The sequence below is a fragment of the Theobroma cacao genome, chromosome 7 (assembly GCF_000208745.1).
Source record: "Theobroma cacao cultivar B97-61/B2 chromosome 7, Criollo_cocoa_genome_V2, whole genome shotgun sequence".
Classification (NCBI taxonomy): Eukaryota; Viridiplantae; Streptophyta; class Magnoliopsida; order Malvales; family Malvaceae; genus Theobroma; species Theobroma cacao.
In genome coordinates, this window is record NC_030856.1 from 3029754 (window position 1) to 3047268 (window position 17515).

The 17515-nt window shown below is 35.3% G+C and overlaps 2 protein-coding genes across 3 annotated transcripts; one reads left to right on the top strand and one right to left on the bottom strand.

Annotated features, from left to right (window-relative positions):
- LOC18593681 lies at positions 29-10748 on the bottom strand. 2 transcript variants are annotated; one of them, XM_007021008.2, is made up of 20 exons: positions 10316-10748; positions 10144-10232; positions 9152-9261; positions 8976-9030; positions 8571-8659; positions 7678-7744; positions 7529-7591; positions 7139-7309; positions 6907-7000; positions 6729-6808; positions 6552-6627; positions 6118-6161; positions 5517-5584; positions 4989-5074; positions 4706-4863; positions 3277-4615; positions 2876-3159; positions 2186-2392; positions 1941-2097; positions 29-656 (listed from the first exon to the last, which is right to left on the bottom strand). In XM_007021008.2, exons 1-20 carry the CDS (start codon positions 10425-10427, stop codon positions 403-405), a joined length of 3603 nt encoding a protein of 1200 aa, XP_007021070.2. In that variant the 5' UTR covers positions 10428-10748; the 3' UTR covers positions 29-402. The 2 variants fall into 2 exon arrangements, with proteins under 2 accessions (XP_007021070.2, XP_007021069.2); XM_007021007.2 differs by having other exon boundaries at positions 29-689; positions 10316-10747.
- Positions 13162-17139, top strand: LOC18593682 (nuclear ribonuclease Z). Its single transcript, XM_007021012.2, has 8 exons — positions 13162-13517; positions 13979-14141; positions 14242-14312; positions 14403-14498; positions 15248-15361; positions 16122-16190; positions 16300-16374; positions 16812-17139. Exons 1-8 carry the CDS (start codon positions 13278-13280, stop codon positions 16884-16886), a joined length of 903 nt encoding a protein of 300 aa, XP_007021074.1. The 5' UTR covers positions 13162-13277; the 3' UTR covers positions 16887-17139.

Below are 17515 nucleotides of genomic sequence, written 5' to 3' on the forward strand. Positions count from 1 at the left end.
CCATTACCAATATCACAAGAGTTATTGATAACAACTAAAACTCGGGAAAATGTCATTTTTGTAAGATACAAAGTTTGAGAGATTACACCAAAAAAGGGCTTTCTTTTATGCCAACTCGGCACATACACTCAGACATGTATTAAGATACAAAGTTTGAGAGATTACACCAAAAAAGGGCTTTCTTTTATGCCAACTCGGCACATACACTCAGACATGTATTAAGATAAAAAGTTTGAGAGATTACACCAAAAAAGGGCTTTCTTTTATGCCAACTCGGCACATACACTCAGACATGTGTTTATATATTTGTACTATATACAGAAAAGAATTGAGTAAACTATATAACTGGGGATGCTTTCTGTCCCAAAATTTTACAACAAAGAATGAGAAGAAAATAGCTAATCACATTTGTCCCCGCAATTGCACCAGTAAACTCTGCATACTATCCAGTTTCTGTCTCAGTTCTTCTATATTTGTAAGCTTCTTCTCAGAAGATTCTGAATTAGACATTTCAGCAAGAAGAGCAGCACACTTGGTCTGTGAATCCAAAACTGCCTCCTCGAGCAAAGCCACAGTTGAGCGCTGGTCTTCATTAATCTCTTTTGATGAAGGAGATAGCCCAATACTTCCAGCACTGCTGCCTCGGCCAAGCTTATCTGATGAGAAAATCTTGTCAAAACCCTCAGTTCCTACAAGTAATCAACTTATACATTATGAACCACACACCGAGGAAAATAGTAAGCAGCAAGAGTGGAGAGCCAGGCAGCCAAAGAAAACGAAAGGATATTGATTTTAGATTAAATGAAGTTTGAAATGGTTCAGCTATTCACCCATATTGCTCTTAATCATACACAATGTTAACCAACTTCAAATGATATTATACTCTGAATTTTAGAACCTAAAAGTTCTTGATTCACCTGTCAATATGCTAATGCATTTTTGCTTGACAGCAATGATGTAAATCATTATATTTGATGCAGATAATAATAAGGTCAAAGAAAGTAAAGAATACCTTCCAAGAAAACCTGAATTAGGAAGTCAAAAATGGGTACTTCATATTGAAATGCTAAAGAAACGAGTTAAAGAATGGGAAGTCAAACACACTCTTCGGGAGGCAAACCAACAAGAGGATACCCTTGCGAAATCAGGTATTGGTAGAGAGGAGGACCTTATCAATGTATGGGACAATGTTACTAGAGTTAGTGCTGCAAATGCAGAAGACCCAAGCTACAGAGCTTTTTCCCATATGGATTAGGAAGTCTGGATCATTTGCATTCTGTCTTTAGTGCACAGGAAATGAGATACAAGGTGGTTGTTGTGCTTGTGGAATAGCTGTAGTGCAATTGTTGGGAGGTTTACTTTCTTAACTATCTTGATTTCATGGTTGAAATTAGGGGTTGAGGTGCATTTGTTGAGGATGTACAGGATTTGCATGTTATGGAACTTCTGAGATGGCCAAAGGGCATTGTGGGAGATTTTGTACTGGTATACCCTATTAACTTTTGAAAGGGGCATAGCCTTGCCAAATCCTTGTAAAAAGGTGAACGATGGTTCCCTATTATGATTAATGCACTATGAAATTTCAAAAAAAAGAAAACCTGAATTACAGTTATTACTTAGTGTTGAACTGGTTTTGGAACCTATTTAAGCTAGAATACATATTATTAGAACCTATTTTATTTTTCTTTAAGGTAAAAGGTAGGTCGTCAGTTCTATTCCACTCAATGTTCGCCACTTTGTTCATGTAATACTTGTGCAGCTCAAGTACATTAAGATCCTGAACAGCACTTGTGATCGGCAGCAAAAGTTTCCATCACCAGGACCTCGGCAACAAACCCAATCTGCTTAGTCTTTAAGTGTTCTATCTTCCCAACTCATACAAAAGGTTTGTAGTATGCAACTTTTAACTGAATGAAATCACTTTGCTAAATCAAACTTACCAAGGTTGCTAAGTTTATCTATGGCTTCCTTGCCAAGCGATTTTTCCAGCTTGAGCAGCCGCAAGACTCCAGCAGCTAAACGACCCATTGAATCAACTTCAGATTTGCACAGGAAAGCAAGGTGCTGAAGTTCATCCTTGGTTACAATGGCCTCAATCTACAGAGTGAAAGAAACCTTAATTATGAGCGATTGACCAAGATTATTTTGACTGTAATCAACTTCTTCAAAAATTAGATCTCATTACCGGTTGTTTGACAGAAAATTTCAAGTTTTCCACCACCCAGTTGACCATTTCGTTCTCAACATTATCTTCTGACATCACCATACGAACTTCAAGATTTATCCCTCCCATTGCCTCAAAACTTTCTTTGAAGCCATTTGTAGGTGATACATCTTGAAGAATGCCCCTCTGAGCCTGAGGCTTCAAGGTCTGCAAGCCTTCCACACTGACCTACAAGCATTTTCACATTTTAGAAAGTTATTAGAATGAAGGCAGAAACATAACATTCACACGGAAATGAGCTCACTGCTACATGGACCAAGGTACTTGTACATAAATAGGAACTAAATAAACCAAAATTTCTAATTCCCACCATGCCTTTGCTGAAAATGATAGTGCTATACCCCCCGCCGCCACAATTAAGCAGATATAGAAATAAATTAAAGATAAAACCCAAAAGGTCCAATCTTTCACCACCCTGCCATCACATGACAAGTTCAAGGGCTGGACCCTCCAATAACCTCCCAACCATAGGAAAACCCCATCCTAGACACCACCTAGACCAGTATACATGCTTTTTAACACTCAAAACAAAAAGCAGAGAAATATCAACAGTTCAGTGTTGCTCACATATAATACTATTGGTTCTAATAACTTCTAAGCTAATAAAATACCATTAGAAGGGCCTCGCAAGAGAAGTAAAGTGATTCTTACTGTGACCAACTCCACAGGGTATCTCTGCATTACATGTGAAATCCCTTTTCCATTAGGTACATCCTTTGGACTACTTTTCGCTTTTACTTGCAAACTCTGGAAAGTTGTGTGCCAACACCTCTGCTCTCTGCCCAAGACTTCTTTGTCAAACCACCACCTTTCAGCCATCTCTTGCACACCTTCCAGAGCAAATAACCAGTCTTGTAACTCAATGGATACATCTACATCATCTGGCATTCCCAGATGCAAAAAAATATCATCTTTCACCCCTCCCAAGGTTCCACCTATACAAAATTTAAGACAATTACAGTTAAATTACATGAGTAAATGCCAAAGGAAAGCTTTACTGCTTCTTATAAAGAGAAACCAACTATCTCAAAAAAATAGATTATGTCCCATACCATTCTCAAGATCATTGTCAATGAAAGCTGAAGGTTTTAAAAGTTTTGACAGTGGCCCAGATGATACATTCTCTAAGCCCTTAGAAAGCTCCACACTGGGACCACCATCAGGCCCGATAATTCCAAATCGATGCAACAGAGCTTCAGTATAATTCATTCCTCCACCTAAGCGCACACCTGATATACACGCTGACACACTTAAACTATGACACTCTTTGTCCCGCTCATCAAAAGGAATGACATGCACAATGCTTATGTCCAAAAATGGAATCAGTGAAGCTTTTCCATTTGATTGGTGCTTCTGTTTGTTATGTATCCAAAAAACAGCTCTTAATGGAGAAAATCCGTTCCCAGTTACCAGAGAACCATTTTCAACTGAATCTAACAGTGTTTCGTTCTTGTGTACAAGGTTTCCCTCTGTGTCTAAACAGTCCACCTGAACACTCTCCCAACACAAAGTCGATGAAACAGCAATAGCACCACCAAGAGTTCTGTGAGTAACTTTAAGGAACAGAGCATTCCCGATGAACTGAACCAAAGGCATGCCCTGGATATCAAAGGAGGATGATTCAAGAAAACTAAGCTGAAGGACATTTACTGTTAAACTTACAGCAGTATCACTAGGAACTTTCTCCATCAACCTTCCACCCAAAGACTCATCCCTATTTCTCTTTGGTCTTTTGTTCTTTCCCACCACTGCAATCTTTTCACTAACTCTACCAATATATGCATAGAGATCCAAGACAAAAAACAACTGCTCAACTGATGTATTGGACATAAATTGTTGACAAGCAACCCCTATTCTGACAATACCACCTGGAGGAGGCACAACTGTTAATGGGTTTCCATCAGCAGATGCCATAGCTACCTCAATAGAAGCATCTTTCAGCTCAACACACCTCCACAAGCCTGACGAACAGCCAAGAGAACTTTGAAGTCCAAGCAAGCTAGAAGCAGTTTCCAAAGACAAACTAAGTTGTGAAGCTCCAGCAGTCCACTTCTTCTGGCTAGCATCAATAGGTTGACCCTCCCAGAGAGAGAAACAAGCAGGATCCTTCTCCAGGTTCAGTAGCTTGAGTTTTAGTGATGGTGACTCATAGAAAAACAACTTTTCAATGTGAAGCCTAGCTCCAGCAAACGACTTTTGTATGATATGGTTCTCTCCACCACCAGGATTATCCAATTTGCTTGTGTCCAGAGGAACACTAATATCTAATTCCTTGATAGTGAATACAAGGGAATTCACTGAAGAATCTGGTAAAATAGCACCAGGATTGACAACTATTCCATCTGCTAAGAAGGAAGATATCCTCAAACAAGATTCTTCCTGAAGATGAATCTGAACAATGAACGATAAAATGAGCATGAGAAGGGAAAGTTGATACAATTGGTTGAAAAGGAATTGTGTTTCAAAATTATAAAATTATACCATAAGAGGCTGGCACCCAATTACAGTTTGTGAAGCGAAAGACGGAGGGAATGGAGAGGGTTTGACTTGAAGAGAGTGGAGGCATATTAAAGGAACACCCAGAGTTAACTGCCATTGCTGCTCACCCAGAGGATATATTGGAGGGCAAAAATTCTTACCTGATAAACCAAGAAAGAGAATAGTAAAATATATTCCAGTAACCTATATTATAACCTGATTATGTGTACATCCACCTAAGGAAATTTATTTTTCTACAAAGTACAAAATAATAATTAGCTGATACCAAAGTCAGGAATGTGAAGACAAGAATCAGAGACAGCCTCCATAGATGGTTGCACTAAAGTACAGGGCGGACGTGAAAAGGTATCCCTGCATCACACCACCGACACGTTAAATTCCACTTAAACAGTAATACAGCCAAAATGAAGATAACTAGGTGAGAAAAGCAAGACAACTCCGAGTGATTCACATGTACATTCATGTATCATATATGAGAGAATATTTCCATACATTCAAAAATTTGGACTAAGCTCATGGAAAATTTGGCGTAGGGAAATGAAAATCAATATTTCTGCAGAAGAAAGGTTGAACTCTTGATTTGATAGTATGTATATAGCCAAAACATTGAGAATTGTTCCACAAAATTAAATTAATCAAATTATCAGGTGATTGTACCCAAAAAGACAAGGAAAGCCACATTCACAGATGCTTAAACCTTCAAACATGACAAAAGCAATGATTGACCTTGACATAGCCAGTCTGAAATCACCACAACCAAAGCTTTGGAAAAGTAAAATATAACAATATTTACCTTAAAAACAGCCCACCAATCATAACCTTGGACAAATTATGAGCATTTTCTCCATCAGAGACACTGGCCTGCGGGAACAGAACATCCTAACATGAGATTTGGTACATCCCAGCATAGCATGACTGTACCAACAGTCTTGCAAGTGCATGAAAGAAATATTATTATGGAGCAACTTTAGAAAGCAGACTATGCAAAGTAAAGGATACATAATGATCATAGCTGGAAACTAAGAAACAATTAGAAGTTACTAATATAAAAGTTCATTAGACAATATTTAGGATCTTGGATTGTTTTTAAATCAAATTAACTGAGAAGCCATCAATCACCATGAAAACATTATCATAAGACAAGACAATATTGTATAATTTTAATTTCAACTTTTCACATAAAGATTGAGCATGGTTGTCTTTTATGTTGGACTTTATAAAATACAATTATGTAGTCGCTTATTTCTTCTATGTCCTAAAATCTAATTAGCATTGTTATCATCATACTAGAATTTTCCAGCAGAAACATAAAATAAGATAGATCCACAAAACCAGAATTTGATCAGGAAAATGAATTGATATTAAGTTATATATTAAGTATCATAGAAAAATACCCGAGAAAAGAGGAGTGACTGCATCAAAAGTTCGAGCTGGAACTCTGCAAGTAAATTCAACCGTTGGAATATGTTCTAATGAAATGATGAGCAGTGTGCTTGAATGGAGGAGTAGAAGAGGGAAGAGCAAAAGAGAGTAAACAGTTTGATCTACCCTGTCTGTGATCTATTAATGGAAAAATGCAATGGTAACAAGGCTTACACTTCTTATTTTACTCTCCTCCCCACTCCCAACAACATAGATACTAATTCACTCAGTCTACACTCCTCACCTTTCCACCATTTACTCTACTCTGTTTTACCTTCAAACTTCCAAACACAATGGAGGTCTAAGAGAATGTATACACTACTCTAAAATAAACACACAAGAACTGCTTATTAAAATATAACTCTGTCTATGTGTGTAAAAGGAAACAACTAAAACAGAAACGAACCAGGGTCCTTGATGCAAAGAAATATGTGGTCCACAACAACAGAAACTAGAGAGCGTCCTGCCGCTTCAACGGATCCCTGTCAGATTTGAGAGAGAGAACTCAGTAAAATTTGTCCATAACAAGTTAAAAGAAGATGCTAGAAATATCAAACGAATGATGGGAGACAAAATTTAAAACCTGCTGAGCTTTTAGATCCACATCTCCTCTATTTAGACATACATAAAATCCAGTCAAGAAGCGGAGAAGAGCTCGGAGCCCTGCTCATGTGGTTAAACCACAATTACATGCTGTGTTGGCATTATATATTTAATTCATATGGTGAAACAAGCAGGTAGAAAGCAGGCAACTTTATTACCTGGTTCACTTAACGCAGGACAAACAGCCTCTGTAACATGTAACTGAACCTCAAGGCCTAGTGGACTGTTTAATTCTGTCCTCTGCACTGTGATCTAAAGGAAAATATTGGAGTTAGAATGTCAGAGTACAAGACATCCTGAAAAAAAAAAAAAAATCTCTACCACCACATAACAGTCTAAAATGACAAAAAGTTCATCAAAAATTAATTGAAAATGAATAATTTGCATTACATAAGCCTCTCCAGATATGCCTTCGAGAAAACGTTCTCCACCAAAGAAAACACGCTTTGCGCCATCATCATCTCTATGAGTTGCTCCCTCTTGAGAACGTGCTAAATTAGCATCACTGAACATATCAGGATGAGGTAGGAGATCAATAGATAGAGATTCCCATTCAAGTTTCTGAAACGAAAAGAAGTTAGCATCATTAGACACTAAGCCGACACATGCAACATATATACTCATTATGACAGAAACCAAGGACACAGGTAGACCAAAAGGACAATCATAAAGCAGTGCACAGAAGGAATGTGCATGCCAGTATGTGCACATGCATAGTAGGAAGAGAGGGAATCACAAGTCTGTTTAGTTTGAGGAAGGAATGTTTATGTAAAACATTACCTTAAAAACATATATGAACTTTTTGTTTGAGGAGAAATCCCGTGCTTCCTTAAGATTTACAACCTGCCAAAAAAAATTGTTCAAATGTGCACTTTTACAAAAGAAAACAGTTAACAAGATTATGACACAATAAAACACAATTAAAGTACCTGCCAATTTTCATTAGTGGTATATAGTAAAATGTTGCGCATGGTGATAGATGCCATAGGTGATGCCCTGAAAAATGATAAACATGAGTAAAAAAAGTAACAAGGTAAGAGTTCCATACAAGTTCCATTGACAACCAAAGAAATTTGTCACTTGAACAAATTATCCCTTTTAGTGCACAAACAAGGGCAGAATGACAGAATATATTTTAGTAATTCGTATAGAATGAATGCAAATATTGAAAGCCTTCATTGAGGTCTACAAAACCATTAAACAAGAAAGTGTACAGCATTATCGGGTTCCCCCAAGATAAATATAGAATAAACAATGATCTCATGCAAAGATGTAAAATCTTCATAAGTTTCCCTCCTCTACCAATGATGGTGTTTCTTACTTATTTTGATATAATGCATTGAAGTCTTGTGAGGATCTGATGTTTAGAAATGACCAAATGTCAGACAAAGCAATTCCAAAAACTCTAGAGACAACACATAGCCATATGCATCTTTGATTAGAATTTTCTAGTATATAACAATACATTTTTCAACAATTCCTAGGGAATCATTTGCTTGTAAAAAGATTATATACAGTTAAAAGAAATGTATAAACATAAGATATGAATAAACTTAGAAGAAAAAGGGGCACTCCAATTATACTACAATGTCCTTTTTGGAAATATTTCTACAAGTTCTTTGTAAGTTAAATTAAATTATATTATAACCGTCACTACAAGGGTCAGGCACAAAAGGAGACGAGTCTATCTCTGAGAAGAAGAGTCTAATTATCAAAGCAACCAAGCAAAACAAGTACGAAACCGTTAGATTGTATATATATATCTACTGGCCATGCAAGCAACCAGAAAGTTTATGACCAAGCTGAAAATAAAACAACATACCAAGCAGCCCCCCCTTTGCCACGAGCGCCACCACGAGTTTCAAGTAGAAGATTGACTGTCTGAACCTGTAGAGTCATTCCATCTGCAATCTGAAAATAATAAAAGGTCAATACATGAAGTAAATATTCCGTACCTAAACCTTTGTCAATGTTGCTAATGACGTGCATAAACCAGTAATTCAACCAATTAAAGAATTTTGTATATTTATGTGCTGGAATTTGTTTTCTCTTATTTAATGTTAGCTCAAGATCTAATTGAAGTCCAACATTGTATTAGGCAACAGTAACCTGGAGACAAAGTACAGGCACTACAAAAGTGCTAACCTTGTAGTGTTTAAATCCATAAATGATTTAATATTCTAAGGCAAAATACTTATCTACAACCTTACCAAAGATAGTATCTAACCTTGTCAGCAAACCCATAACCACTACCCTTCCCTGAGCTGGTGGATGATTGAGTGCTGTAAGCACAAAAGCAGATACAAGTTGCTTTAAAGAACAGTACACAATTCCAAACGACAAATTTACAAATATGATTCTAATTGTAAAACATAACATTGAGCAAGGGTGAATCTACATTACCTGCTTGAGCTCCTAGAAGAATCAGCATCCGGATTTTCCTCCAGAACCAAATCAAGCCTATCAATTTGCACAATAATTGGCTCGATTTGTACATTACTGACATAGGGGAGCTACAAGAGAAAAATGATCAATTTAGAGAAAATGATCAGTTCAAGAAAACAGAATCAAAACCAGTTCAAATGCTCAGAGGCAAATACAAAATGGATGACAATTTCAACCTTTTATTCCTATTGTTCCAGTTTGCAAATTATTTTTTCACATATAGTTTGAATTGAACAAGTGAAGCCGAATTTTCCATTTAAAAGAATAAAGAAAACATATTAAAAAACAAAACTGAAATTAATTAAGTTGCTTTTTCATTGTATCTTTCTAGGAACTACATATGGTCTTAAAAAAAGCACGGTGGTGCAATGTAATTCATATAATTGACACCACACAGTGAGAATGCTTAGTAGAAGTAGTAGCAGCAGCAGCGGCAGAAGTAGTAGTAGTTGATGCTGTCGTCATCCATCTAGAAACTAAATAGCTCGTGGGAAGAAAAAATCAGCTAAATTAAGAATCAGCATGCTCTTGCAATGTCTAAGAGATGTAAGGAAATGAACATTAAATTTATTATCTTCTTAGCGCCTGATTATGAACCAAATCAAAATTAAATGCAAAACAGCAAATCCAAAACTTATTACCGGTTATCTCAAAATCCATCCTAACCTGAAAGTAGGAAAAATTAAACTCATTCTCCAATTCATAGTAGCCAAACGTGAATAAAATTATTAAAAACCTCATAATTTCCCACTAAATTGTCTCCATATATAATCCAAAAGACATTTTCAGCTTAACATATGCTGAAATCTAATCAATTTCCTAACTTCACATCTCAAACTCTTATAAATTCCAAATCAACACTACAAATTCAAAAAATAATAATCATCGATTTCTCAATTCAAAATCCAAAAAAAAAATTAAAAAATCAATAATAAACAATAGAAACTCACAATTATCTCCAATTTCCCAACTTTTGCCGTCGTCACATTCAAAGCAGGGGGCAATCCCATACTTGCATGCAACGCATCGCCATTGATATCTATCAAATCCAAAAAAAAAAAAAAGAGTTAAGTAACTGAAATTGGAAGCTTAATTTGAGATCCAAAATAAAAAAATCATTACCTAAATTAGAAAGTTGAACGGTACGGCCTTGTAATTTGAACTGATCTCTTGAGAAAGATTTAAGCCAGTACTTTAAAGTGTACTCCAATGCTCGAGCTAAAATCGACTCCATTTTGATATTCAAAAAACTAAAAAAAAAAAAAACCTTTCAAAACGTTGTTCGGAAGCTTTCAACAAAGCTCGTTCAGACTGAGAATTTCATGCAAAAAATGGAAGAAAATTCGAAAAATGTGGGGGGAAAACCCTAATTTCGGAGGGGTTTTAAGATTAATGGTGGGATTTTCTTTATTTTATTTGGGTTTTTTCAGGTGGGGAGCGGAATCTTAGGACAGGGAAAAGAAAGGAGAAGAAGAGAGGCGGCACGTGCGATTCGTGGGTGGGCACGTGCCAAAGATGGGCTCCTGAAAGGCGCATTGGATCTTGGGGCTGTGTCAGGAGGTGGATTTGTCGGTTTGTCTTAAGTTATCTTAAGCAATCAAAGTATATAAATATAAAATTAAAAAATAATAAAATAATATATTAGTATGAAAAATAAATGAAAATAATAATTTTTATTTCTTTAAAAATTTTATAAAATAATTTTTTTTTCTACTTTTGAGTGTTAAAATTTAATATATATTATTATCTTGAACTCACGTTGTCAATTCAAAAAATATAATTATTAAATAAAAAAACATTTGTTGTCATTTTTTATTGATATACAATCGTGACATTCAATATTTTTAATTTTTATTTATTTAAATTACTTAATTTGTTTATTTTTTATTTATATGGAATATAGTGTTTGATTATTGATTTTATTTGGGGTGTTAAAAGTTATGCTAACCCATGTGATTGATTTCACATTTGCTATCACTTTTTTGACAATATGTGATAGGCCTAAATGTAAGGCACAAGATAAGGAAGTGAAGAATGAATGTGAAATGACTTTGATTTTGAGGTTATGTGTAGAAATTATAACATGCAAAACTCATTGACATGTTTTGGATGGAAGTCTTTGGTTCATTTATGGTACCTTTGGAGGGCTTTGTGAGAGAGATATGTACAAACCATTTTGTTGGTTTACAATAATTCTTTTGGGCCAACACAGCTGGTTTCCAGTTTCTAGGTCATTTTTTCTTCCAAGTTGGTAGGCAAGAAACCCAAAGATTCAAATTCATTGCCATGTGGGGTTTCTCTTCAATTTTATTGAGATCAAATTATATAAAATCTTTTAGCAAAATGAGTTCCCATCAAATAGGTGAGGAATGATGCATGATTATGTCCTTACGATCACCGATAGAGTCAAAGTGGTAGTAGACAATAACAATCGTCACCTTTTATTTTTTAATTTTTTTATTATATATATAAAATTTAAGATATATAACATAATTATTTTTTAATCATCTCATATAAAATTTTGAATCAGTTACTATTTATAATCTTAACCTTACCTCAACTCACATTCACTTATGCTCACAATTAATGTTTCCATAGGATGGCTAGGGTTTGTTGAGTCAAGCCTAAGTTGTTTACACATGTGCTTCATAGTAGTACTAAGTTCTGACTGTTAGGTCTTTCACATTCATTGCTAGTGCCTAACAAAACGAAGGTTAGAGAGGAAGCAAAGCCAAAGGCATGGGTTCCCCTACATTGTTGGGTTGTCACCAACCTTTTCTTTTAACTTTCATGGATGTTAGTAATGTCATCCACATGGAATTTGTGCATTGATGCTAGCTAGTAGGGTTGCCTTTCTCTATGTATAGGAAAATCATCTTCCATTAATAAAGACATAGTTGTTGGAGTGTTTATGTGGAATCATCAAATAATATTAATTATACTATATAATTAATTGCTTTCTTACTCTAATGTAGTAAATGAATCAAATGGAAAGGAAATGATAATGGAATTTATTTTTTAAAGAAAAAAAATCAAAAGGAGTTTGTTTATGAAAATCAATTGACTTAAAAGATTTCCAACCTCTCATTTTTATTTAAAGTGTTGTTGATACAACAAAATGACATTGTGGAGAGCTCCTTACACTACTCTTCATGCCTAAACCCTAAATCTCACATGACACCTAACAAAGCTCCTCACACTACTCTTCATGTCTAAACCCTAAACCTCAAACAACACCTAACAAAGCTCTCCGCACTATACTCTTCATGTTTAAACCCTAAACCCTAAACCCTAAACTTCAAACAACACCTTAAACTTAGAGGCACAATGGGGTGAGACGCATTCAAGACAACACTAAGACATGTCATGACTCGAACCATTAACCTTGAACTTGCAAGGAGAAAGAAAAGAGGGCTTTTACCAAATGTGTCACCTCTTTTAGAACTAGTAATTAATTAGGTTATATTTTAAAATAAATGTGTAAACCATGTCCAAAAAGTATAGTTAACTCTTCAAGCCTACCCAAACATTGTTAAGTTTGTGGGGTTGGTATGTATACATTTAAAATGATAAATGTATGTATTTTCTGATTCACTTAAAAGTAATTTTAAATATTATCACTTATAATTTTTTTAAATTTTCATTTTAGATGATTTTAAAAAATAATTCCCTTTTATTATTCAATTTAATTAGTTAAGTCTTCATTTTCATTATATAATTAATAATTAATTAAATAATTTTACTAATCAAAATAGACACATAATAATAAATAAATAAAATAATTGAGTTTGAAATTTATTTATACGTGGGCCAACTCTCGTTTCAAAAATTTTTGGGCTGCATTGGGCCAGCACACTTCAACCAGACTAAAGGCGAGATCTGAGTTGGGTTTGGGCTGATCCGACCGGCTTCATCGCCTCACCTTTGCTTTTTCTTCTTCTGCCTCAAAACGACGCCGCTAAACCCTCAACTCAGGAACGCTTACGCTAAATCTACAGCGTCAACTCCCTCCCTTCTTCCACAACCCTCAAACAGAGCAGAAGTGAACTGAAGCCGGTCCTGGTTCTTGCTGTTGGTCATTCAAATGGATAGAAGAACCCAAAAATCAAAGAACCCAGAATCAGGAAAAGAAGAAAACAATGAAAAGAAGAAGGAAAAGGGAATGCAAATAGAAGGGTACCAGGTGGAAGGGTTGTCAATAGGAGGGCATGAAACATGCATTATTTTCCCTTCTCTTAACTTAGCATTTGATATCGGTAAATGCCCACAACGTGCCCTTTCTCAAGATTTTCTCCTTATCTCTCATGGCCATATGGATCACATTGTTAGTCACTCCCTCTCTTTCCTTCTCTTCTGTTTCTGTTTCTTGTGTTATTGCTTTTGGTTGTATAATTCTTCTTTCTAGTTCATTAATTGGTTTACCTTTTTCTTTTAACTGTTGGATAGTGAGATTGTGCTGCTTCAGTGTATAACTGGCAACACGGAATACGTTTGCTAAAACTATCTATGTTGAATAAATAAAGCTTGTTTTTGTTTGAATTTAGGATTGGGAGGTTTCTTCTTATTAGTCTCTTATGTCTCTCTTGTTTTTTCAAAATGTTCTATTTGCAGGTTCTTTAAATTGTTTCGTATTTAAAGAAATTCAGCTGTATCAGAGAGGAAAAATGTGTCATTTGTTCTAGTTTCTTTATGTTGATTCCTATGATGTTTTTCCATTTGAAGAATGTTTACTTACTGTCTATCTTGTTGGAATGCTAGTTGTATAAATAATTTTTCATTTTTTAGGGTGGCCTGCCGATGTATGTAGCAACACGGGGTTTATATGGCATGAAGCCCCCAACAATTATTGTACCCACTGCTATAAAAGAAGATGTCGAGAAACTCTTTGAGGTGCATAGAAAGATGGATCATTCAGAGCTAAAGCATAATTTAATAGGCTTAGATGTGGGTAATGTGCAACTTTTATTCCACTCTTTAAAAGTTTACCTTTCTTGATCACTTCTTTTTGCATATATTTCTCTTCAATTGCTTACCGTTTATAATTGCAGGAGAAGAATTTTTCTTGAGAAGGGACCTGAAAGTAAGAGCTTTTAGGACTTACCATGTCATACCAAGCCAGGTGAACCAATTAGGTTTAATATTCTTTCTTTTATGGCTTCTGTTCTAGCAGTGCTTTTACTTACCATTTGTAATGGTGTGAGTGTTGCAGGGTTATGTGGTTTACTCTGTAAAACAAAAACTTAAACAGGAGTACTTTGGCCTTTCTGGAAATGAGATCAAGAACTTGAAGTCATCAGGTGTGGAGGTCTGTCTTGATAATTATAATTATAAACTACTTAAATTCCACATATGTTTGATGGCCTTTTCTTTCTTTTATTGCTTAAGTTATTTCTTTACCACTGTTCCTTTCTGCATTTGTTTTCTTTAACAGAAAACTTCTTTCCATTTTTTTCTTTGTTTATGAAAAAAATCTTTAAATAAGAAGATTACAACTGACGCTGGGTGTAGGAATATTGTTGCTCATAGTTAGTATTATGCTTTAACATCTTTTAAGCCTGCCTTGTGTCTTGAGCTCAACATTGCTTCCACAAATTATTCCCTGAATTAATAGAATCCAGAGGAGTGCAAAAACATCTTTCATTCAAGTGGGGAAGGCAAGAAAGGAGGGAGAAGATGAGAAGTATGATAAAATCAAAATCCCCAAACTTGGTTTGCAGAAGGATTAATGAATATAATATCTATTTGTATGTGCTTTCAAGAAAAGAAAACAAAAATAAAAGCTATTTGTATGAGTTTTGTTTTCTTTCTAAAATTTGGGAGTGTTTGCATCGCTAGAATTTTATATCTAGTAATAATGGATAAAATCACCAAAGAGGTTTTTCAAAGATTTCTTAAACCTGTTGTGAGGTAGTTACCTGGGGTTAAAATTTCTTTTTAGGTTAATTCTCATCATTGTAGCCAAAAAAGTTTTTCTTCCTTTTACCTTTCATATTTGTTGCACTTAATTCTCTGATTAAGCTTCTATGTAACTTTGTTGAATTCATGTGTTGGCAGATTACTTACACTACTACAGCACCAGAAGTTGCTTTTACTGGAGATACAACGTCTGACTTTATAGTTGACAAAACTAATATTGATGTGTTGAGGGCTAGGATTCTTGTTGTTGAGGTGCCTCACTGAGATTCTTTTGTTTTTGCTACTTAATTTGTACTCTTGATAAATGTGAGATTCTTTACTGGAGATTCATTTGGTTGCTTTATCTTCTGAATTTTAGAGATGAGGTGGTTCTCTTGGTAACCACAGGCTGCTGAAACTTGGAACTTCTTATGGGAACCACTCCATAAAAGCAATCTTTATTTGTACTCTTGATAAATGTGAACCATAGACTGCAAATTTATTTCAATATGCAATTTGCGGTCCCTATTTCAATCATATGCAGTTCACAATCATGCATGTAGTAAACGGTTATAGTCTGCCTTTGTGAATTGTGGAATCTTGAATTGTTCTCATCCCCTTTGCTGAGTGTGCTGCTGTGCATTCGTGATGGTAGCATAATCAGTAGTACTTGCAAGAGTTAATTAACCCCCTTCTTCCCTCTCTCTCTCTCTCTGTGGCATGCGTTTGTGCTTTGAGAAAGTTATGTATTCAGAGTTAAGTGTCTTGAATACCTAAAATTTTCAACATCATGGTTTATTAATGGCATTGCCATGGTTGGCTTAGAGAATAAATTCATTGAAGAAGTGAGGAAACTCATTTTAGTGATAGTGTTTTTGAGCCATTGAATGTCAATGAAATTCTAAAACAATGTGGTACTCAACCAGAGTTTAGCTTTAAAAGAATTAATTGTTAGGTTTTTTGTTGTCAACAGGTGTTGATAACTGGTGTACGTATTAGTCATAGCTAACTAAGAACCAGTGTTGTCCTGCAGAGCACATTCATAGATAACTCTGTATCAGTTGAGCATGCAAGAGATTACGGACACATTCATCTTTCTGAGGTAAAACTTATGCCTTTCCAGAAACATTCTTGTATATTATGTTTATGACAATATGTTATTTGTTCAGGATTCCTAACTGTGTTTGTTCATTATGTGGATGGGCTTCTAGATAATTAATTATGCTGACAAGTTTGAAAACAAAGCAATTCTTTTGATTCACTTTTCAGCTCGGTATGCTTTAGAGGTATGTCCTGACAGTTCTGGTGTATGTGATTTATTTTATCTGCAAGCCTTGGATAACTATTTGAAGGTTTCACTCTCTTGACCAAGTGTAGTTCAGCAATCAAAATCAAGTTGTTTATTGTACTATTTACATACCTATAATCAAGGATTGCCAAATACCTTCTGGCCAAAATTTTAGTGTGTGTGTGTGTGTGTATTTCCTAATTATCCTATAGAAAATTTCCAGATCTTGTTTGGTTCACCCTTTGGCCTCCCTTATTCAAGGATGCTTTTCCCTTTTTATCAAATTAAAAGATGCTTTCTGGTAGAATAGACCATCATCTGCTAAAAGATTGCAGAGTTTCGTTGTTACAGTCATAGTCTTGTTTTTAAAATGCTGCCTTAATTTGCATTTCTTGTTGTGGTTAAGTGGTTAATTTGCCCTTTCTGTTCTGTCAGAAAATCGAGGAAGCAGTTTCTGCGCTGCCTTCGCCTCTAGCTGGCCGAGTTTTTGCACTTACAGAAGGTATCTAAAGAAGTGGAGGTTAGAATTAGATCTCTATTTTGATCTTGTATTTCTGTTGTTGTGTGAGTGAATCTATGTGCTTCATTGTTGTCTGTCTTGTTGTGGTGAAGTAGTTGAATATCTTCAGAATTCGCATTATAGATTCTATTAGGAAGACGTTATAGAACTTTGTAGTGTATAATTGTGCTTATTCAAATTTGGTGATATGGTTTAGGCACAGTTGCATATGACTGGGGCTAATGCAATAATGCATTCTCGGTTTCTCTATGTATGGCACTTTTAAGCAAGCAATTCATCGTTTTGTCAAATTTACAGCACCAGAAACTGTAAAAGGGTTCTCATCAATGTTAAATGGATTATTAAAATCACACTGTAATGAGATTAACTAATACTAATAAACTGAATCATCCCTCTGTGGATAAGGATCTTTATACTGCCCTATAAGATGGAATTTCAACTTGCTGGAGACAGTTTTATGATATCAAACGTATAAGCTAACAGAGCAAACATAAGCTCTCAAAGGTTAAATATGTGCCAAAATGTGATTCAATCCCAAAGTAACACTGGTGACATTGACATAAAAAGATTTGACACAACAGTGCAAATGATAAGAAAAGAGTGTCAACCCAACATAACC

Bases quoted from the DNA above. Each gene is read 5' to 3' on its own strand.
- LOC18593681 (XM_007021007.2), bottom strand. From the start codon at position 10,427: ATGGAGTCGATTTTAGCTCGAGCATTGGAGTACACTTTAAAGTACTGG. The intron at 9,262-10,143 runs GTGAGTTTCTAT...TTTCTCTTGTAG, and splicing joins TTGGGAAATTGGAGATAATT to CTCCCCTATGTCAGTAATGT. The intron at 5,075-5,516 runs GTAAATATTGTT...GGTGTGATGCAG, and splicing joins ATTGGTGGGCTGTTTTTAAG to GGATACCTTTTCACGTCCGC.
- LOC18593682 (XM_007021012.2), top strand. From the start codon at position 13,278: ATGGATAGAAGAACCCAAAAATCAAAGAACCCAGAATCAGGAAAAGAA. The intron at 14,313-14,402 runs GTGAACCAATTA...TGAGTGTTGCAG, and splicing joins ACCATGTCATACCAAGCCAG to GGTTATGTGGTTTACTCTGT. The intron at 16,191-16,299 runs GTAAAACTTATG...ATGGGCTTCTAG, and splicing joins GACACATTCATCTTTCTGAG to ATAATTAATTATGCTGACAA.